At 45.7% G+C, this 23,498-nt stretch overlaps 1 protein-coding gene across 1 annotated transcript in view; it reads left to right on the forward strand.

Annotated features, from left to right (window-relative positions):
• LIMD1 (LIM domain containing 1) overlaps positions 1 to 23,498 on the forward strand; it is a 72,935-nt gene that overhangs the window by 39,301 nt on the left and 10,136 nt on the right. Inside the window, exons 3-4 of the mRNA XM_082663431.1 lie at positions 20,332 to 20,399; positions 22,937 to 22,999. Coding sequence (XP_082519557.1) covers positions 20,332 to 20,399; positions 22,937 to 22,999 — 131 coding nt within the window. The remainder of the gene's footprint in view (positions 1 to 20,331; positions 20,400 to 22,936; positions 23,000 to 23,498) is intronic.

Here is a 23,498-nt window from a genome sequence, read left to right on the forward strand (position 1 = left end):
TCAGCAGAAGGAGGTGCCAGGGTGGCCCACGTCCTGCCCCTGCGAGTCCTCAAGGATGTCTGCATGAGCCTCGGCGCGTGGACACAGCACAGTGGGGGCCGGGTTCTTATCCAGTCCGTCCCCTCCTTCGTTGGGGAAGAGAAAACTGGGGTCAGAGAGGGAAAGAGACTTCTCGAGGTTGAAAACCTAGCAGTTGAGCTGAATCCATGGCTCCTGAATCCAGATTAGGTTAGCCTTGCACATCTGTTTGTCTGGTTGGTTACAGTGTGTGTGAGAGCGTACTGTATATATGTGTGTGAGTGTGTTTTCCCATTTCATTTATGAGAATAATCTAGCCTGAAACACCGTGAAGATGTATTTCTGTAGGTACACACACATGCACATACACCGGCACGTGCACACACTCACTTCTTGGGTCTTATTGATACTTTATTAAAACATAATATCGGGATCTTATTGAGAGCTCACATGCACTTACAAGGCCAGGCCAAGGCCCGACTGATTTGATCAGTAAAGATAAAACAAGCTACTTCTAGGTTCAGACAATTTATTCCCTTCGTGAGCAACAAAAAGGACATGAAGGTGCCTTTGTCCCCGTCCCACACCCCAAAAGGGACAACACTGAAACAAAAGGGCTGATGACTGCAGTGTAAGTTATGGGATGCTAAGTAGTCAATCCTGGACGTGGCTAAGTGGTCATGAGTCAGCAGCTCCCTTCAGAGGGGTGGGGCAGAGAGTCCTCACCTCATCACAGATGAGAGACTGTCTCGTGTCCCGGAGACAGCCCTAGAGCAGTTCCTTGCACGCCGTTCATCCTTTGTCCCAGGAGGATCCCAAGGTGTTTCACACGCCCAGACAGACCTCCGCCTCCGGATGGTGCAAGTTCTCCCGGGCACCTCGGCCAATTCCCCATCTGCCAACAAGCAACAATGTTTAGTTCATTTTTAGTTGTGGGAACAACATGACAGCCACAAAAAGTTTTAAAGACGGTAACCTGGTTTGTTATCATTCTAGAACAGGTATTTTCACTAATATTTTCCCTTCGAGATTTTGTCCAGATTTATACACATTTTTTAGAGTTGTGATCATAGAGTGTAAACCAGTATTGTATCCTTTTTGATTTAATATTGTGTCATAAATTCACCCTAGTTTGTAGTCTTCTTCATAATAATCATTTTCACAGTTACATAGCTGTCACCTGAGCCGTTCCTCGGTTTGATGGCAGGGAGCGAGTGTCTCCATGTCTCGGGTTTGTTGGTTATTACACGTGGCCCCAGTGAATGTCTTTGTGCCTGTGTGCTTTTCTCCCTCTGCTGAGTTGTTTCCTTGGTGTTCGTTCCCAGAAGCAAGCATTCAGGGCACGATGCGTGGGCGTTTATGTGGTTTGTTAAAGTTCTTTTTTGACATGCTCCTCCCTCGGCAGCGGGTGTGTTTGGTTGCCATGGAGATGTGTGCTGTGGGTCTCCTTCTCCCACCTCGGCTCTGCCCACCCAAGGTGGCCAGGCCCCCCGACTGGATGCTCTCAGGAGCCGTTGGCACAGCATGGGTGGGGGGAGGGTAGGCATGGCCTTGGCCAGCAGCCATGTGCCATGTGTCTGGACACCACGTGTCAAGTGGCCTGAATGAGGAGAAGCTGGCGCCTGTCTGTGGCTCGAGAGAGGTGGAACAAGAATGAAGAAAAAGGGTGCTGGACTTGGGGGGTCAAGTGACGTCTCCTCGGCACCTTCCAGGATAGACTATGAGGCAGAGGGAGGCCAGGCTCTGTGTCCTCACCCCAGGCCGTTTTAGGCCCAGAAAGTAAGATTTTGTTCATTTTGTAAAGACTAAATAAATTCCATCCTGGAGTCATGGGGAAACCAGTTTGCCATGTCACGGCCCCTACTGCTTTTTAGCTGTGTGAGTTGGAAAACGATAGACGAGATACGACATGCTCCTCCCCAGAAGCCAGTAGACCACAAGGGTGCCCTGGTCTTTGGGGTAGGGCTTGGGGGGCAGGCAGTCCTGAGGCTGATGGGGATTATGCCCAGCACAGGCCTGAGCTCAGAGGAAGGCAGCTGGGGGCCGGATGGGGTCCACTGACAGAACAGGGCTGGGATGTGCAGGTCATGGCCAGAACAGGTGACGCTTGAGTGTTGTGACCTAGTGTTTATGTACCTGAGTTGGCGGTGCACTTAGGGAAAAAACACAACAAAAATAAGAATATATGCCACTGCCCATCCCACCTTCCCAAAACCCAACATCCATGCCTGTTAAAGGTTGTGAAGGGATTTTATAGTGAAATCTCACACATTTATTTAGACCCCATCAGGGAAAGTCTGTCTAACAGAGTTAGTGAGATCCTGCGTCCAGAACACCAGAAAGTGCCATTCCATTCCTTCAGGTAAATGAAGCAACTAGAAATGAGCCCAGAGCTGTGGGACGGAGGTTCTTAGTGAGTAAATCAGTGACTGGTGATTCATCCATCAGTGAGTTCACATCTGAAGTGCGGCAGGGTTCTTGGTGGTGGTTTTGTTTCTCTTACCAAGTCTAAGCACTGCCTCTGAAATCATGTTAACCTTTTTCATGGACTCTGTATATGCCTCCTCACCAGCCCAGCCTTTGGAGATGCCCAGATTCTGAAATAGTTGAGCCTGAGTTAGGGAGGTCTCCCTTTAATTCATGGCAGGCACGCTTTCTTAAGAGTCTTCTCAATATTTGTAAGTAATTCGCAGGTGAGCTTTCTAGCTTACTTTCGGCCTGACCCTGCCCGATCCTCTCACTCGCAGTAGCTCACTAAATCCTTATTAACAGCCCAGTGAGTTCAGCACTGTTATTACTCTCATTTCACAGACGAGCAGAGGCTTGGAGAGTTTAGTTTGCTTGTGGTTGGTTATATCGATGTTAAATAGCCTGGTTGGCACTTGAACCCAGGACCGTGTGGACCCACAGCCCTTGCTTGCAGCCACCGTATCAAATTAGCTTTGCTTAGAGAGACACTGGATCTTGCCATGACATCTCAGGTTCATCTCTGCCTGGGGGCTATGTGACAGCAAAGGTTGGGTTTGGGGATACTTTTGACTTGTGAATGCAGAAGAGTGGCCTTGTACTTGGAATAGGGGAGCTAGAATTCAGTAGTGGGTGGGATGTACCCGTAGGAGAGAAGTGGATTAAGGGCTTTGATTAGAGGTCTGTTCCTTTTTAAGGGCTTTGATCCCTGAATTTCTGAGCTGTTGAGTCATCCCAGTATTCCTCATCAGATTCAGCATTTGTGTGCGAGCTGAATGAGTCAGCTGGATCTAGGGAAAAAGCTGAAGATCAAGAAAGTGAGGAAGGGACGGTGGGCAGATACAAAGGAAATCAGCGGGTGAGGGTGAAATCAGGAAACGACCAAAATAGACGGAGCTGGGCAAAGGGCTGTGCGGGTTGCAGGAGAGCAGAGGGGTGGCTTTTACTTGACGTGTCATCAGACGGTCACTTGTCCCTTTCCAGCAAACCCAGTTCTGCTGCGTGCACCAGAATTGGGACCAGACTTGGTTTCCCAGGTCAGACTTTGTTGATGCAGTGAGAAGCCATGATGTCCCCGACAGTGAGAGAACATCAGCTTCTTCGTGCCTGTGACATTAAAGGAGTCTGGAATTTTTAAGCTATGTTGTGAGGGTGACTCCAGTGCGACCTGTATCATTAATTGCCACACCTGCATTCCAAACACTTTTCTTATATTTGCACACGCATAGTTTGGGTGGAAATCTGCACCCTTTCCTTCAGTAATCCCAGACCAACGGTGAGACTTGGTGGTACCCGGTGTGTCCTCAACTCTAAGAGCAGAATGGAGGGTGCTCTGACACGCCGGGGCTCATCACACCCTGATAAGCACATGACGTTACACTGGGTGCCTCATCTCGGACCCAGAACCCTGGATTTAGGGAGTGAGGTCTTTTACGGAAAACTGAGCTTTGTTCTGGCACCACAGTTACTGCTTGGGCCTCCTTTGTGCCCTCATCTTGCTAAGGGCATCTCTTCTCTCTTAAATGTTCTGTCTCTCAAACGTTCTCTTAAACTTCTGTCCCCACCTCTGGCCCTGCGATGGTTAATTTTATGTGTCAACTTGACTGGGCCATGGGGTGCCCAGAGTTTGGTCTAACATCATTCTGGGTGTCTGTGAAGGTTTCTTGGTGGAGTAACAATTGGTAGACTGAGTAAAGCTCTCCCTTATGCGGGTGGTCCTCACCCAATCAGTTTTGTTCAATAGAACAAAAAGGTTCTGGAGTGAGGGGACTTCCTCCTGCCTGACTGCCTTGAACAGGGCAGTTGTTTCCTGCCTTTGGGCTGGAGCTACACCATCACTGTCCTGGGCCTCCAGCCTGCTGACTGCAGATCTTGGGACTTGTCGATCCCCATAATCATGGGAGCCAATTCCGTATAGCCAATCAACCTCCCTCCCTCTCTCTGTCTTCCTCCTCTGCCTTCCCCGTATATATACTGGCAATTTCGTCTGCACCCAGGCTTTCTGTCAGTGCTCTGATGTCTCTGACACGGGTTGTACTATGAGCCACTGTTTGCAGAATATTTGCTTGGTCATCTCACGCCCCTCATTTGCTTCCCAGCCACACTCATTTGCACAAGAGGAAGTGGAGCCCCAGAGCGGTTGCATAGCTGGTCTGTGGGGGACTGGGGTCCCGGGTCAGGTCCAGGTGGCTCCACAGTCTATGTTTTTGCCACCTCTCTGGTCCTCACCTTTACCGAACACAAGCCCCAGTCCCGAGAAGCTTGTTCCACCTGCAGACATCCTGATTCCTGAAGTCTACAGAGCAGAGGCCCGTGCCTGCGTGACGAGCATCCCAGGGGGTCCGATGCAGTCAGCTGGGATCTTGTCTGTGGCCGTGTGACTGGCCTCACCCCCACCCACTTACCTTCATTTGTCCCCAGCTCCCTGGCTGCTTTTCTGAGCTCTAGACGTGCACCGTCCAGTAGGGTAGCCACGGCCGCATGTGACTTTTGAGTGCTTAAAACGTGGCTAGTGTGACTGTGGAGTTGACATTTTTATTGCATTTTAATTAATTCAGTTTAAATTGAAATAGCCACACGTGGCTAGTGGCTACCATATTGGACATTGTAGGTAAAGTCTCTACTCCTAAGCCATGGTTCACTTATTAATAAGAAACAATCAGTAAGTTTATTGTTTTTACTTTATGTGTCACAAAGGCAATATAGTCACATTGTAAAAAAAATACATGTGGAAGAAGAAAATCACCCATAACCCCAAACCAAACCAAGCCAAAATAATGTTGGCTATACCCACATGGACATCATTTTTGCCAGGTTGTCATCACAGTACTTGCTTTTATGTTCTGTTTGTTCCATTTAGAAGTACGTCATATGCTTCTTCCTCATTGCTCTGTGGTCTTCTGTTGACTTAATGACTCAAAGCCAATGCAGTCTTCCTGCCAGTTAAAGTTTAAAGGGGAAGAGAATCCTTATTACCACATGAGCCAGGCGTGGATCCTGTGATCAGGTTTTCAAGCACTAGATGCACCTCCGGGGCACTGAGCAGCCTGGGAGTCTGGCAGATCCATTGCCAGGACAGACCGTGCAAGCAGCAGCCCCTGCAGGGTCCACTGTTGGTGGGTTTGCAAGCCGGCGGGGGCCCGGGGGCCCCCCTGGGGGAAGACCCTCTCTGTTCCTCCTGTGGACCACTGCTGTCCCTCCTGACTGCCTCAGGTCCTCTTTGCTGCCCTGCCCACCTCCATCCACACAGCTGGCCTTTGAGCACAGCTGTGAGGGGACCACTCCCCTGCTCTGAGACCTCAGCCACTTCTTCTCATGACATCATAGTCTGATTCCTTTACTTGACATTGAACACATTCCTTCAAGTAGTTCCAACCCTTTCTTGTGTGCTCTCTTGCCACTGTCTCCTCCACCCTGTGTCCTTCGGAACCTCCGGCCACACTAAACATCACCCACCCTTTCCTACCCGTCTTGTCGCCCTCACACTTCATCCCACCAGGTACGCATCACTCTGCAAGCGATGTCCTCCATTGTGATCTCTGCTGTGGCTCCTCTGATGCAGGTTTCATACACACCTTGTTCATTTACCTGTCTTGTGGTGTTTTGAATTATGATTAGATTGAAACTGTTGGCAGGGGTCTATGCCTCCCCCTCTGTGGTCAGTTTTGTGAGAACGGGGACAGTGTTTAACTGACCTTGATTTACCCTTGATCTGCCACCTTTAGTATAATGCAGGGCACACAGTTAGCACTGAAGAAATGTTGGAGGGCATAAAGGTGGCATTATCCATTACCCTGTACCCATAAGCTTTCACTCCCCATTCCCCATCCCTCTTTTTCTAGCCCTAAGCAAGCACTCCTGTGTAGATTTGCCTACTCTGGATGTTTCATATAAATAGAGTCATATGTATGTGGTCTTTTGTAACTAGCTTCTTTTACTTAGCATAATGTGATCCAGAGTCATCCATGTTGTAGCATGTATCAGAACTTCATTCCTTTTATATTTATTTATTAAAGTATTTATTCACGTATTTATTTATTTTTGTCTGCGTTGGGTCTTCATTGCTGTGCGTGGGCTTCCCCTAGTTGCGGTGAGCGGGGGCTGCTCTTCGTTGAGGTGTGCGGGCTTCTCATTGCGGTGGCTTCTTTTTGTTTTGTTTTGTTGCAGAGCACGGGCTCTAGGCACGCGGGCTTCAGTAGTTGCAGCCCGCGTGCTCAGTAGTTGTGGCTCATGGGCTCCAGAGTGCAGGCTCAGTAGCTGTGGCGCACAAGCTTAGTTGCTCCGCGGCATGTGGGATCTTCCTGGACCAGGGATAAACCCGTGTCCCCTACATTGGCAGGTGGATTCTTAACCAGTGCGCCACCAGGGAAGTCCCTCCGTCCCTTTTTATGGCTGAATAATAATCCATCGTATGGATAGACCACATTTTATTTATCCATTCATCAGTCAGTGGACACTCGTTTCCACTTTTTGGCCATTATAAATAAGGCTGCTATGAAGATTCCTGTGCATGTTTCTGTGTGGACATATTTTTTCAGTTCTTTAGGATAGATATCTAGGAGTGGAATTGCTGTGTCATATGGTAACTCTATGTTTAACTTTTCTGAGGCACTGTTTTGCAAAACGGCTGAACCATTTTACACTCCCACCAGCAGTGTATGAGGGTTCCAGTATCTCCACATTCTTGCCAGTACTTGTGATTGTGTGACTTTGATTCTAACCATCCTAGTGAGCGTGAAGTTGAATCTCAGTGTGGTTTTGATTTGCATTTCCCTGATGACTGACATGGAGCATCTTTTCATGGCCTATTTGTATGTCTTATTTGGATAAATGTCTATCCAGATCCCTTACCCTTTTTTTTTTGGCTGCACCGAATGGCATGTGGGAACTCAGTTCCCCGATCAGGGATTGAACCTGCGCCCTCTGCATTGGAAGCTCGGAGTCTTAACCACTGGACTCTCAGGGAAGGTCCCCCCTTAGCCATTTTTAATTGGGTTATTTGTCTTTTTATTATTGAGATCTAATGGTTCTTTATATGTTCTACATGTAGATATCCTGTTAGATATATAATTTACCAATGTTTTCTGTTATTCTGTGCACTGTTGTTTCACTTTCCTGATGTTATTATTTGCAGCACAGAAGTTTTAAATTTTGATATAGTCTAATCTATCTATTTTTTCTTTTGTTTCTTGTGGTTTTGGTGCTTTATCTCAGAAAACATAGACCTACCAAATGTCACAAAGATTCATGCCCTGAGAGCTATAGTTTTTAGCTCTTAGGTTGAGCTCTTGGATCTATTTTGAGTTAATTCTTGTATGTGGTTTGGGGTAGAAGTTCAGGTTCATTCTCTGGCGTGTGGATAGCCAGTTTTCCCAGCCCCGTCTGTTGAAAAGGCCGTTCTTTCTCAATTGGATTGTTGTGGCAAATTCGTCAAAAATTCATTGACCCTAAAATGTAAGGGTTTACTTCCGGTCTCTCAGTTTTCTTCCATTGCTGTAGTCAATTATCTTTTAAAGAGATTTAACTAATGAGAACAAAATCTTATTTTTCCATGCAGTTACTGTTTCTAGTCTTCTTCATTCCTTTGTTTAAATCCAGATTTTCATCTGGTACCATTTTCTTTCTCCTTAAAAGACTTCCTTTAGGGCTTCCCTGGTGGCGCAGTGGTTGAGAGTCCGCCTGCTGATGCAGGGGACATGGGTTCGTGCCCCGGTCCGGGAAGATCCCACATGCCGCGGAGCGGCTGGGCCCGTGAGCCATGGCCGCTGAGCCTGCGCGTCTGGAGCCTGTGCTCCGCAACGGGAGAGGCCACAACAGTGAGAGGCCCGCGTATCGCAAAAAAAAAAAAAAAAAAAAGACTTCCTTTAACTTTTTTTTTTTTCCTTTGGTAATGCAGATCTGCCCGTGCAGAATTGTTTCAACTTTTGAATGTCTGAATTCAGCCGTACTTCACTTTGGTTTTAAAAGATATTTTTTGCTGTGTGTGGAATTCTAGGTCGATAGTTCTTTCATTTTTAAAAAATGTTGTTTCACTGTTTTCTTACTTGCTTTGTTTTCAGTCAGAAATCCAGTGCCATCTTTATCTTTGTCTCTTTGTATGTAACATGTGTTTTTCCTCTAAGATTTTCCCTTTATCGTTGATTTTGAGAAGTTTGATCATGATGTCCCGTGGTGCACTTTTCATGTTTCTTGTGCTTGGGGTTTGTTGAGCTTTTTGGATCTGTTAGTGTATGGTCTTCATCAAATCTGGAATATTTTTGGCCATTATTTCTTCAGATTTCCTGCCACACCCTCCTTTCCCCTTCAGGGACTCCAGTGGCCCCTTGGTTCGGCATCTTGAAGTTGTCCCACGGCTCACTTTAATGGTCTTTTCTTTCTTTCTTTTTTAAAAAATTTAATTGGAGTATAGTTGACTTACAATGTTGTGTTAGTTTCAGGTGTACAGCATAGTGATTCAGTTATACATATACACATATTCATTCTTTTTCAGATTCTTTTCCCATATAGGTTGTTACAGAGTGTTAAGTAGAGTTCCCTGTGCTATATGGTGCTTTCTTGTTGATCATCTATCTTATATATAGTAGTATGTGTATGTTAATTCCAACCTCCTAATTTATCTCTCCCCCCCCCCATCAATGGTCTTTTTGTTTTTAGATTCTTTTCCTCTCTGCTGCATTTTGGACAGTTTCTATTGCTATGCTTTTAACGTCATAGATATTTTCTCCTGCAATGTGTAATCTGCTTTTAATCCCATTCAGTGTATCTTTCATCTGACATTTTAGTTGTCATCTCTAGCAGTTCAATTTGGGCTTCTTAAAAATATCTTCTGTGTCACTGTTTAACTTTTGGGACATATGGACTAGAATAACAATAACTCGTCCTCCTTTACTAATGCTAATGTCTGTGTCAGATCTGGGTTGATTTCCATAGATTGATTATTTTCTCCATTATGGGTTGTGTTTTCTTGCCTCTTTACATGCCTGATCATCTTTGATTGGATGCCACATGTTGTGAATCATACCTTGTTGAGTCGTAGATATTTTTACATTCCATTAAATCTTCTTGAGCATTAAATCTTCTGGGGTGCAGATAACTTATTTAGAAACAGTAATCCTTTCCAGTGTGGTTTTTATGATTTGCTAAGTGAGTTTAGAGCAGAGCTCAGTCTAGGGGTAATGATGCCCCACTCCCAGGGCAAAACCTTTCTGAGTACTTTACTCAGTGTTGCGTGGATTATTATGTGTTTTCCCAGTCTGTCTGGTGGGAATAGACCGTTTCCGGCCCTTGTGCACACCAGGCACTGTTCTCTTTCATCCTTTCGGATGTCTTTTACCCCCAGCGGTGGTTATTTTCTTCACATGCATGTGCTGATCCGTGCTCTGCTAAATCCTCAGAGGAGACCCTCTGCGAATCTCCAGGATTTTTTCTCTGTGCAGCGTTCTTTCCTCTGACTCAGATGATGATGGTCTGGAATAGTGGGCATGGAAAACTGTAAGGAAAAAAAAAGACTGGGGAGTGGCTAGTGAGAAGAGGATTGCAGTGAGGAGTGGGCTACTCAGAGTGTGGTCCTCAACCAGTGCTGGCCAGTAAGGACAGAAGCACAGAAATTGAGCCTTTTCATAACACTCTCAACAGAAACTGGAAACTTTCATAACAATTTGACAGAGCATATTGAGGCTTGGATTTCATGTTTCATTTTCCCACATTATTGTATTTTACGAGAAAATAAGTCTGACAGGTGGCAATTAAAAACAAAACCCCCAAGACCTGGCCCTTTACCACAGAAAAACTGAGAAGGGAACAGTGACCTGGAGGATTTGGATAAAGAGGGAGATGGAAGTGGATGTGACTTTTAGCTTCAATAATTGAGGGTTTTTGGGCTTCCCTGGTGGCGCAGTGGTTGAGAGTCCGCCTGCTGATGCAGGGGGCACGGGTTAGTGTCCCAGTCCGGGAGGATCCCACATGCCGGGGAGCGGCTGGGCCCGTGAGCCATGGCCGCTGAGCCTGCGTGTCCGGAGCCTGTGCTCCGCAACGGGAGAGGCCACAGCAGTGGGAAGCCCGCGTACCGCCAAAAAAAAAAAAAAAAAAAAACTTGACGGTTTTTGAAGGGATCCTGGCAACGGTGCCTTATGTCACATGCTTAGCATGAGCCGGTGCTGTGCTGGGCCCCACTGTGATCCCTGATTTTGTCCTCTCCTCAGCACCCTCTTTGGAGGAACCCAGGGGTTTAGGTGCCCAGCCAGCCTCTCACTTGGGAAGTAGCAAAGCCAAGGACCCCAGCCTGAGCTTTTCCACTTTCCTCTTTCTTCCTGTTCCTCATCCCCCTGGGGCAAGATGAGCCTGTGGAATCCAGGTTGATCTGTTCACTGGAGCCGAACCAATTTGGTTGGTTTCTTTCTGTTGCTTTGTTGTTAGCAATACCTTCTAACAGTTATCCTATTCTGGAAAAAGCTGTTTGAAGCAGTAGATCCGGTAGACCTTTGTGGCTGATGCAAGTGTTCTGTAGCTGCCCTGGTCACAAGTGGCTTTCAGGGACTTGGAATGTGCTTGTTCAAGTTGAACTGACTTTTTTCTTTTTAAGATTTATTTATTATTTATTTATTTATTAGCTGCCTCGGGTCTTAGTTGGAGCACGCGGGCTCTTTGTTGTGGCGCACGGGTTTTTTCTCTTCTCTAGTTGTGGCGCGCAGGCTCCAGGGCGCGTGGGCTCTGTAGTTGTGGCGCACGGGCTTAGTTGCCGCGCGGCCTGTGAGATCTTAGTTCCCTGACCAGGGATCCAACCTGTGTCCCCTGCATTGGAAGATGGATTCTTTATCACTGGACCACCAGGGAAGTCCCTGAACTGAATTTTTAATGTTATTTTATTTAATTAATTCAGTTACATATCAGTAGCCACATATGGGCTGGTAGCCACTGTGGACGGCACAGGTAGAAGTTACCAGTTGGAACGGTGCAATAAAAACATGATCTAAACAATTGCTAGCTTTTACTTTTCTCAGGAAGTATCTTCCTTGTTGGGAAAACCTTGCATTTTTACTTTTCAGGGAGATATTTTAGAAACTGAAATTTGCGGTTAAGTCTTACAGCCAAGGGCCAATTACTTTTCCAGAATAGATGAGTTGTTTCTATTTCTAGAAACAAGGGAGAATGGTGAGTATTGCAAGTTTAGTTTTATTTGTCACATTAAATGGCCAACCTCTCTTTGTGTCATCCTCAACCGCTGTTTCCTTCACCAAGCTACACTGACTTTATCCACATTTTTCTGTTTTCATCTGAAGGTGCCCCTGAAGGCATATATAAAATATTCATTCACTGCATCTATGGGAAGTGACTTTTTGGAACGGATTCTCGATGAATCTTTACATTTATTAGTGAATATTTTATAAACTATTGTTGTGATCGGAAAATAAAGAGCAACTTTGAGTACTGTATTCTAAAGCTGTGGAAAAGCTCTTTATTTGGTATATTTTTCTTGTGCATATCGCTATCCGTTTCCTGTTTCAGGGACTAGAAGCAGGATGATTCTGAAACTAGAGTTATAAAGATGTAACCCGGGCACACCCTCCCTCTCAACAGCTTTATGTTTGATGCCAATTGTTATAGGGATGGTCTAGGTCTTAGCACTTTGTTTGAACAAGATGAATCTCTTCAAGTGGAGATGCTGCTTCAGAGACAGTCCTGAGGCATAGCCTAACTCTGTGGTTCTCCAAGTGTGGTCCTTGGACCAGCACAGTCAGCATCACCTGGGAACTCATTAGAAAGGCAAATCCTCAGGCCCTTCCCAGACCTACTAAATCAGAATCTCTGGGGAGGGGCCCAGAAATCTGTGTTTTAGCAAACTCACCAGATGGTTCTGAAGCATGCTAAAGCTTGAGAACCGCTGGCTTAATTTTCTGGTGTTCACGCCTCGACCATTGTTTTATCTTCTGGTGTGTATGAGCTCTGGCATGGCACAGCTGGCTCCAAGTATGTGCCACCATAGGAAGTGTAAGGACAGTGATTTGTCACCAACTCAAGGGAGTCGCGTGGGGAAGAGGTGTGATTAGGAAGGTCAAGAATCCACCTTCTTCCCCTCCCACAGTCTGAGAAATACTTGTTCCGGGACAAAGGGATAGTATATTGTGATGGGAAAGGTGTTGACTTAACACTAGTGAGACCTGGGTGCAAATCCCAGCTCTTCTGCTTAGCTTCAGACACACAGCCAAGTTTGCCTGACCACTTTAGCTTTTGTTTCCCCATCTTCAAAACGAAGACTCAGTAAAACTGCATATAATGCGATAAGTGGAGTTAACCTGCTTAAAGCGTGGGGTCACGTTATTGCAGGGTTAAGGAAATGACCCCCGCCAACCTCCAACACCCGCCAGCCTGGAATTCTCAGCTGGTAGTGCTGCTCCCGCCTGTCCCTGTCGTGGCTGTGGTCTGGCGCCACCTAGTGGTGGTTGGCTGCTCTAGCTTATTTGTCAATGAGGGTGATTCTGGGTCCTGCACTTGATTGAAACTTTCAGGACATAGGCCGTGATTCCAGGAATTTCCAGGTTCATTGGTTTCTGTTTCATTGGCTAGATCTGGAGTGATTCAGATGGGAGGATACCTTCTCTCTGCCTCCCTGCTTCTCAAGATGAGTTTTCTTGCTGTTTTCTGCCTGGCCTCACTGTCACTCCATGTGTCTGCGGTAGAAGATGGGGGTCAGTCACCAGTCACGTTATAGCCGCTTGGGTGCCATCGCAGGGGAATTTTACAGAATTGTCAAGACAAAGAGATACAACGTAGGTAAAGTGCCCAGTACATAGAAAGTGCTTTAAGAAATGAAAATGCCCTTCTCCGTTCCCTGGTAGGAAGAGAGAAACTGGAATCCACGTGGGGGTGTGCACTCAGCAAGCATTAAATAGTGCGGGCGGGCTCATGGCACAATGGAACAAGCACGCACGTCAGCGTCAGACAGCCTGGCTTCCAACCTGCCCACTTACTGCCTGGGCTAGCCTCTCTGAGCCTTGGAATTTATGAAATGGAGATGATAACTTTTAACCTGTAAGTATGGTGTTTTTATGAAGAGAAGAGGAAACCCAGAGAGCTGGGAGCAACCCTGGGTGTCATTTCCAGTGATTCCCAAGAGTAAGCAATTCCTGCATCTTTGCAGTGCTCCGTGATGTTGACACGTGACAGGTTGTATTTCTGCCTAATTCTTGGGTGAACCCTTTCCGTGCTGGCTGAATCCTAGAGTAGGTGACACGGAGTGGTTTGTGAAACATCTCTGTGAAAGGCATGTGGCAGGTGTGGACAGAAAGGGGGTTAATGATGCAGTGATATGTGTGGCAGTGTTTTCAGACACCTTTAAAACTTCTTTTAGTATATGAAAGTTCTAAATATAGTACTTGAAACACAGAAGGCAATCAACAGATGTTAGTTTTTTCTCTCACTCTGACAAAATGCAAACTAAATATGGGTGTTGGAGCCAGTTTCTAAATGCAGGGTGTCTTTTAAAACTTTAGTGAAAACTGGAGTTTGAGTCCTTCGGAGCAGAGGAAGGTCCCACCTTCTCAGGACTGTGGCGGAGTCTTAAGTATTTTTTCTTTTTTTGGTAATAAAGGAAATGCAGATGCAACCTCTGAGCCCTCCCCTGGCCTCTGGGGTCTGGACATGGGACTCCTCAGCTCTGGGGCCTGGCAGCAAAAGGATTTGTCTAGGGAGTTCCCTGGAGGTCCAGTGGTTAGGTCTTGGCGCTTTCGCTGCCGAGGGCCTGGGTTCGATGCCTAGTCGGGGAACTAAGATCCCACAAGCCGTGTGGCCAAAAAAAAAAAAAGAGGATTTGCCTAGCCAGTGGGCACTTTTTAAAATGATGATCAAAGTGATACCTGTTCATTATCAAAAGTTTGGGGATGTGTAGGAGAGTATAAAGAAGCAAACAACTAGCGAACATTCCCCCCACACCACCCCACATCCTACAGATACCTACCATGTATGTCTCCTCAGAGGCACTGTCATTCTTGGACAGATTTCCTTTCCAGTCTTTTTTTCTTTGAATTTCTTCTTTACATAGTTGAATCTTACTTTTTTTTTTTTTTAACTTTTCACATTATTACGTAAGAGTTTTCTTTTAAAAATTAAGAAGAAAGTATTGTTTCTCAGATTAGATACATAATTCCAGAGAAATTTAATCTAGAAATGTATGAAGCAGAAATTTCTCTCATACCATCTTCCAGTGTACTAAATACTAGAAAAAAATTTTAAATATTGAAAAGTATAAAGTGGTAAGTGAAATTTCCCTTTAATACAACCTGACAGTGCTATATAAGATAAGTTTTAAAAAGAAAATTATAAAATAGGAAGTGAAATTTCCCTGTAACACCATCAGCCAGTGCTCACCACTATTAGTTTTAATATGCAGTCTTCCAGTTTTTTTTTCATATCAGTGGTGTGTGTGTATGGGTATAGGTTACTGAAATGGAATTATACTATAAATATAGTTATCTAGCTTGCTTTTTTCACTTACTAATGTAATTTGAGTATCCTTCTATAGTATAAGCATTTTCGAATACCAATGAAACACTTATTTGACTGGTATTTTAAATGACTACATATTACATTTAAATGTGTTTTGTTTTATGTGGTCATTTCTCTAAGGCTGCCAATTTGGATCTAAGTAAACGTTTATTCACATTTCCGATTCTTTCCCTAAGCTAAGTCCCAGACAGCCCAATTGAGTCAGAGATAAACATTTTAAAGTTTCCTCTCCAGGGTGAGTTAATCGTTTTACACTCTCCTCTATAGCTTACAGAAATATGCACTGACAGCCATCACAAATGAATATGACTGTTTAAAAAAATCTTTGTTATAAGTGGGAAAAGCTCTTGTTTACTTTGTGTTTCTTACAGTGCTGGAGGGTTCGACACTTTTGTTGCACGTGTGATGATTTTCCTCTATGATTTTTGGAACAGAGGTGATCTACCCTCTGTTAAATCAAAAAGCTAATTCCTGCTTAGATTCTTTAGAACTTCCCTGACCCTGTTCCGGGAACCAGAGCGGGGCGTTCTCCACGCCTTGCCTCAGAAGCCTCACCTCTCTCTAGGAAGTCCTGTGCGTTTCCAGACGGCCTCCTTGCTCCCTCTAGTGGCCTCCTCAGTAGCTGCAACCTCGCTTCCCTTCCTCTCATCAGAACCAGGTCATCCCAGTGGGACGTCCCAGAAGGGAGCAGCAGAGCAAGGGCGCTGCACGGACTTGCAGCCAGACGGTGTGGGGATTGTTTTCCTCTTAGGGTGGGCTGTTTGTGTCCTTGTCGCCTTGGCTGCCAGGGAGGGACTGGAAGCAGGACATAAGCTCTCACCGCGAGCCTGGCAGGGACACAAGGTAGAAAGGATACTCTAGTTAGTTTTCATTTTCCTTTCTAAAACTGAGCCCTGTGGAATCTTTTTATAGAGGGGAAATTTGTAAGTCAGTAAAGTAATTAAGTTTAACTTCCATGGCTGTCACAGGGTTCTGTTAGTGAACCCTGAAATCACTGAGCTGTAGGTACTCATTCTTGTTATCCTAGTTTAGTTGGGAAATGCTTGTGAAGGTTCTAGAATGAGAACTTCCTAGAACAACTTTGAGGTAAGGACAGGAGGGAAACTTTGGAGAACTAAAGACTTCTAATGTATGCCTCATTGCCATTCACACTCTCTCACTCCATTCAAGTTTGTTTCAGGCAATAAAAATAATATACATAATCATTGCAGAAAAAAACTAATAACATCACCATTTCCTTTACTCAGAGATAATGACTGTGTATGAGCATATAAGTGTGTATGTATATCCATGTCTGTGTACACACACACACACACACAGACACACAGATGTTTTTAACCCCATTTTGCAGTATTTTAAATATTTCTCCACTAAATATTTTTGGAAAACAATCTTTTTTTTTTTCTCTTCACTCTCCTCTTCCTGTCAGAAACACATTCTTTAATATGGCTTCGTAATAGTACATAATTTATCTGATAAGAATTAGATATTTGGTTGACACTCATTTCTAAAAAAATTTACTTATTTAATTTATTTTATTTTTGGCTGCGTTGGGTCATTGTTGCTGCACACGGGCTTCCTCTAGTTGCAGCAAGCGGGGGCTACTCTTCCTTGCAGTGTGCGGGCTTCTCATTGCGGTGGCTTCTCTTGTTCTGGAGCATGGGCTCTAGGCACGCGGGCTTCAGTAGTTGTGGCACATGGGGTCAGTAGTTGTGGCTTGTGGGCTCTAGAGTGCAGGCTCAGTAGCTGTGCTGCACGGGCTTAGTTGCTCCATGGCATGTGGGAATCTTCCTGGACCCATCTTCCTCGAACCTGTGTCCCCTGCACTGGCAGGCAGATTCTTAACCACTGCACCACCAGGGAAGCCCGACACTCATTTTTTTGTAAGCTGTTATAAATGATGCTGCGATGAAGATCCTTTAAACAATTTGATTATTTCCTTGGGATAAATTCCTGCAGTAGAATTTTTGGGTCACAATAATCCAAACTTTCTAAATTCTGTTGAAATTTGATATTAAATTTGTCTTAAAAAGCTTGTTTCAGTTTCTGCTTTTCCTTGCAGAGTGGAGAGTGTCAGTCTGTCAATGTCATTACTAACACTGTCATTCTTTTTAGCCTTTGCTAATTGGATAGACAAAGCTTGGTATACCATTTTAGTTTGCAGTTATAAAAAAATATGAGAAAAGTTAAGGATTCTTTTATATTCATTGGTCATTCATACTACTTTTGTCATTTCCCCCCCATTCTTTGCCCAGTCTTAAAATATTGGACTGTTAATTGAGTAATTTGCATATTGGGGTTAAGTTCTGTTTGTCATATAGTACAGGTGCTTTTTCTAGCGTGTCGTTTGCCTTTTGGTTTATAGTGTTTCACCTAAAGAAGCTGTGTGTGCGCAGTTTAAAAACGACAAGAAAAAAAAAAGCTACAAGAAAGTACCATAGGAAATAACCCTTATTTACGTACCACCCAGAATGCACAAACATTTATCTGTTGTCATTTTGGCTTATTTTTAATAAAGGAAGAAGAATATTACAGATAAATTGGAATCATGTTGGTTCCCCCTCCCGTCCCATTTCCCCCTTCCCCAGGGCAGGTACTATTATGAATTGAGTGTATGGATCCTTCCAATCAAAGCCTTTATACTATTACCTCATATACAAGTATCAATAGGCAATATATAGGACTAGTTTTTGTGTGTATGTAACTGACATACACACTGTCTCTCATAATAATGCATCGTTGAACAGTTTTCCTCATTTGCATATGAGGATTTTCAGTTCAATTCATAATGATACATACAGACCTAGTTCATTCATTTTGATTGCTGTTTAGTATCGCATCCATTGAATATAACTCTAAATTCTTCCTCAACGTATTTATCAATTTTTCCATATTGGTGAACACTGAAGATACTCTGGGTTTCTCAGTTTTCATTTCAGCCCTGCAGTGAACATCCATACATGCACCTCCTTCTGCACACTGGGGGAGCTTCTCAAGGAGTGTCCCTAGCAGTGTGTTGTGGGTAATGTCAATTTTCAGGTCAACTGGCTCTTGCCAATTCTTCCCAAAGTGGTCAAGCCAATCGACATTCCCACCAGCAGTGTGAAAGGGTCCCTCTCTTGTCTCACAACTTCGCCAAGACAGGGAGTTATCAGACTTGGTGAGTTTTGCCCATCTAGGGATGAGTTATCTTCTCATTGTGGTTTTAATTTGCATGCACTGATTGGTGGTGGAATTGAACATCTTTTTCAATGGTTGTTGCCTAGAGTTTAACAGGTTTTGTAATAGGGAAGAACCTTTGTATTCTATTACAAGTTAATCCTTAAAGGCATGTTGCCTTTAAGCTTAAAGTATACATAATGGCCCATGTCTGGGAACCCTGGCTCCCAGGTAATGCGCATTAAGCTGAAATACCTTTGTTTAGCTCACAGGAAACATCCTTTGTTTAGCTCACAGGCCCACCCGTGAATGGCTGCATCCCCCTCTGGAGGCTGACTGGAACCAGGAAATGTTCGGCTTTACTCCCTCCCCTTTAGTATAAAAGAGCCTGAATTCTAACTCAGGCACGGTGGTTCTTTGAAATAGAAGTTTACCATCTTCTTGGTCTACTGGCTTCCCGAATAAAGTCGCTATTCCTTGCCCCAACGGCTCGTCTCTCCATTTATTGGCCTGTCGTGGGGCAAGCAGTACTAGCTTGGATTCGATAACAGTTTTCTCTTCTCTACACCTTCCTTTGATCTTTTTCCCCATTGGGTTGCTTGTCTTTTTCTTAGGATTATTAATATTCTTTGTATGTTTTAGATACTAATGCCATGTTGTATGTTGTAGCCATCTTCTTATCCCTGACTTGCCTTTCCTTTTATTCCATTTATTGCCCTTCCCTTGGTTAGACTGCTACCAAGACCTCTTGGTCTGAGGCTGAGTTGAAATTACAGTTACGTCCTCAGGGGATGTAGCACATGCTCAGAGCATTAAAACGTTCTAGAGGAACCCATCAGAGGGTTGGGGAGACATTGAGATAACAGTAAATCTGGCAGCAACTAACACCCCGCAAAGGGTCTGACGAGGTCAGGAGAAGGTCAGGGCCTTCCTGTTAAGCTTAGTATAGAGGCAGGCAAGTGGATGGTCAGTGCATGGAAATCCTTACCGTGCTAAAGTCAAAGACAGTTGCCTGTATTTTCTTGTAACAGCTTTTGTTTTTCGCACTGAGGTCTTTAGTCCATCTGGAGTTTTTTGCTTTTGTAGTTTCATTTATTTCTTTTTGTGGCTTTTCCCCTACATTGATGCTTTCAGAGTCCTCTCTGAGCTCCGATGAGTCTTCATCAGCAACCTCTCCCTCGTTACCTTGTGCTCTTTGCCTGCTCTGGGGCGTCACAGGCAAGGACACCCATTGTGTAGGGAGGGGACTTCTCTGTGTCTCAAGCACCATCAATATTTTCGACATCGGTGATTTTGGTTTCAGGTGACTTTAGGCCTAAGGAGCTTGATTCCACTAGTGTTTAGAATTCATTCAGGTTTTGAAACTTCCACGGAGTCTGTTGGGTGTGATCTGTGCGTGGCCCTGCAGGTATTCTCAGATCTTGGGTTGCTGCTGAATAAGGATCCAGGGTCTCCCAAAAAGATGCTTCCGCTTACCTCGAACAGGTGGCCCATTGTGTTTTTCCATAAGGGATCCAAGGAATTGGTACAGTGTGCTATTCTTGTCAGTGTCCTGGCTCTATGGAAACTAAAGGTACATCTAAGGAGTCAAGGTGCTTTGAATTTTTCCCAGTCCCACCCACCCCATTGAGATCAAGAGAAAATAGGAAAAATCATCATCTTTTCAACAGTGTGTGTTTTCTGTCGTTCAGATGAAAAAAGATGTGAAAGTAAGGAAGATAAGAGCTGACCGATTTATAGGAATTTCCCGATAGGTTGTCACCAGCATCCCCTGGAGAATATGTCAAAGGTGATGATGCCCAATGTCTGTGGGAAACGGCAGCGTCACAGGAGACTGTAGCCTGGTATCCCCACATGTGGATGCCTCTGCCATCTTGTCACCCAGTGTCTTGCTGGCTTCTTTCTCAGCAGAGAGGGGGTGCGAGAAGTGGGTGTGGGATGATTCCCAAGTCAGTCTGCCAGGCAGCAATCACCAGGGGACCCTGTCTTCTGGCCTGAGTCTACCTGTTACCAAGGACCACGGCAGCTTTCAGGAACCAGAAACTTTTATCGATAATTGGCATTTTTTGCATTATTATTTTGTATTATTATTATTATTTCTGCTTTAAAAGATTTTGCCTTTCTTTTCTCTTTTTTCACTGCATATTAACATTTTCTGTTTACCCTGCCTTTGTGTTTTTTCCTTAGGCCGGAAGCTGAGAGGAAAAGCCTTTTATTTTGTCAATGGCAAAGTGTTTTGTGAGGAAGACTTCCTGGTGAGTTTGTCACCCAAGCTTCCCCTCCTTTCAGTCCTGCCCTGAGTCAGGCAGGGAGCGTGCAGAGAAGCTGGGCTAAGCAGAAGAAGGTGGTTTCTCTCTGTGGTCCCTAGTGCTGTCTGGAAGCTGCACTGCTGGAGGAAGGTGTCCTGACTTTCCTTCTGCAGAAGCATGGGGTGGCCCACGTTCCCAGGCAAATGACAAACTGCAGAGCTTTGTGCTTTTCGGGGACTTGGGGGTTGCGCAGCGTGTCCTCTTGTGCTTTGCCTATTTCTGCCTTCTCCACCCAGCTCTTAACTCTCACTCTGGGACCTGGGCCCCCTTACTTCTCATCCTGCCTGCCTCTCCCACGCACTGAAAGTCTGTCCATGTGCCAGTGACTCCCACGTCTGAACTCCGGCCACGTAGGCGCCTCTGAGGCCAGCTGTTCACAATCTCCCTGCCCATCAGACAGTCCCCAGGGTTGTCCCCAGCCCATCCGCCAGCCCCTCCCACTGTACTTGAGAGTCACCTGAAGCAGAAAAGTCCCCTTGCCTGGGAACTTATCTCTGAGAACCGTGTCCTAGGTTCCTCCTCTACCCCTCCGCTTTCCTATCTCTCCTAGAGTGTGGCCAAGCATTGGGCCTGGTACCACCGCGTCCTCCCCAGGCCTGTGTGGCTCGTGACGTCAGCATGGCCCCGCCGGCCCCTCACTGCTGTGCTGTGTCACTGCCCAGGCCCGGGATCCAGGGTTCAGAGCATGCGCAGGAGCTCTCTGTGGTCTGGGCAGCCTCCCATCTCACTCGCTCTGAGGCTTGCGGTTCTCTGCACGCCATGGCCCCATCCTGTGTGCCTTGGCTTGCACTGGGTCCCCTGCTTGGAATGTCTTCACCCTTCGTTTGCCCAGATCACCCGACGGCCTTCACGTTCCCCTGCCTCGCAGTGGCTCTCCCCTCCTGTGTGCTGCTGCCCCGGGCTTGCCAGTGGTCAGAGCACCGTGTGTCTGTTTACAGGTCTTTCCCTGACTTGACCGTAACTTCCTAGGGAGGGAGGAACGTGCTGCTTCACCTTTACACCTTCAGACCCTAACACAGTGCCAGGCATGGAGCGCTGACTGGTCAGTGGGACCACCAACGTGAGACCCAGAGCTGGCTCGGGGCCAGCTTCTCTGTGGATGTGTGGGTTGACTCATTATGACTCGTGTTTGCTGGCAACCGCCAAGCAAACCCAAGGAAATTGCTTCCTGCGTGCCCTCAGGAATCACTTCCTCCACACGTTCACTTCAGTCTCCGGCGCTATGTGTTTGATAGTCAGACGGTGGCACACCAGAGTTGACTGTCTCCCAGTTTCACATCTGATGGGCCAAGTGCCTGTCCTGCTCCTGGAGTCTCATGGGCTCTTGGTGGGCCAGGTGCCCACCCCTGGGCAAAGTCTTGGGTGCTGGACGACTGCGAGGCTCTGATTGGCCAGGTCTGAGCCAGTGCCTTGCCTTGGAACCCATCATGGGGTCAGCCCCACGGGAATCACAGGACCAGAGGATGGGGAATGGGGCTGGATCCCAAAAGAAAATAAAGAACTGTTACCCCTAGAATCAGGAGGAAGTGCTGGGCAGCAAAACCCCACACTATGTGGTGTAGTGTTGTAGAAAATTTCCCTTTTCTTTTCCACCTTCCTTTCCATTACATTTCCCTTATGAAGTTGTGTTTGCAATATTTAAGCTTCTAGTATCTTCCAGTGTGTAGTATCTAGTCTGTTTTCTGAGGTGAGTTCCTCGTTTCTTTCAAGACTAGAGCTGTGTGTGTGTGTGTGTGTGTGTGTGTGTGTGTGTGTGTGTGGTAAGGTAAGGTAAGGTAAATAATATTTATCCAGTTTCTTTGAAGCTAATTGTAAAAGTCATTGGCTTTTAAACCAGACCCAGACTTGAATTTGAATCCCGTCCTTACCCCTTACAGGCTGTGTGACCATGAGAAGGTCAGTTAACCTTTCGGAGCTTCCCTTTGCTTCCATTTGAGAAACGATGTAATATATACCTTGAAGAATTGTGGGTTTTTTTTGTTGTTGTTGTTGTTTTTAAGAATTGTTTTGAAAATTAGAGTGATGGTCTCAAACTTGAGTGTGCATCAGAATCCCCTGAAGGGCTTGTGAAAACTCAGGATGGCTAGGCCCCACCCACTGAGTTTCCAGTTTAGTAGGTCTGGGGTGGAGCTGAAGAATTTGCGCATCTGACAAGTTTCCAGGTGATGCCAGGGAACTCCGTTTTGAGAACCACTGGGTGAGAGACTGACGCCTCTCTCTGCGCAGCCTCTTATGCAGAGCCTGGTGTGTCATGGGTGCCTGGGTGCAGCTGTTGAAGGCGAGTGGTATTAACATTTGTAATGGCTTTTGTGGTAGAGGATATTCCATGATTCATCACACTGTTGTCCACGGGGTCACGACAGATCCTGTGTAGAGTGACACATCTTTCTGAGAAATTCCTTGTGTTCCTCATGACTGGCGGGGAAGTAGCAAGATTCCTCTGCCCCGCCTGGGTTTAACTTTCTTTTCTCTTTCCACTGCAGTACTCTGGTTTCCAGCAGTCTGCTGACAGGTGTTTTCTTTGTGGACATCTGATCATGGACATGGTGAGTAGGGTCAGCCGAACAAGATAATAGCATGGTGGGAGGGGGAGGCATTCAGAGAAAAAAGAAATTAATAATTGAGGACAGTGTTTCCTACCTTGCTTTGTGGCTACATCTGGTTTTATAAAAGAAGACCCCATGCTTGCTTGCTTGCTGTAGTAGCACCCGCATTTGGCTTTTACTGGAATTAGCGTCCTTCGCCATCCAGTCCACATGATGTCATTTCTCCTGGCACTGTCTCCTTCAGGCTGTTCATGTCACATTGGCCTCCCTCTGATTTTCTGTGGTCCTTGTGGCGTCCCAGGTGAGATGCCAAACGGAGCTGCAGAAAGCTCAGCTACTTTGGAATTGGGTGTAGAACGTCAGATAACACAGTTGTTTTTCCCCCATGTTCTTCCCGGCTTGATCATTTCCTAAGATGAGGTCTGGGGGCCCGTTGTTAGTTCTGAGATAGCAAAACAGGAAGCAGGTTTTATCCCTTCCGTTCCTCGCTCAGCCATGG

This window comes from Grampus griseus, assembly GCF_964374135.1.
Source record: "Grampus griseus genome assembly, chromosome: 10".
Classification (NCBI taxonomy): domain Eukaryota; kingdom Metazoa; phylum Chordata; class Mammalia; order Artiodactyla; family Delphinidae; genus Grampus; species Grampus griseus.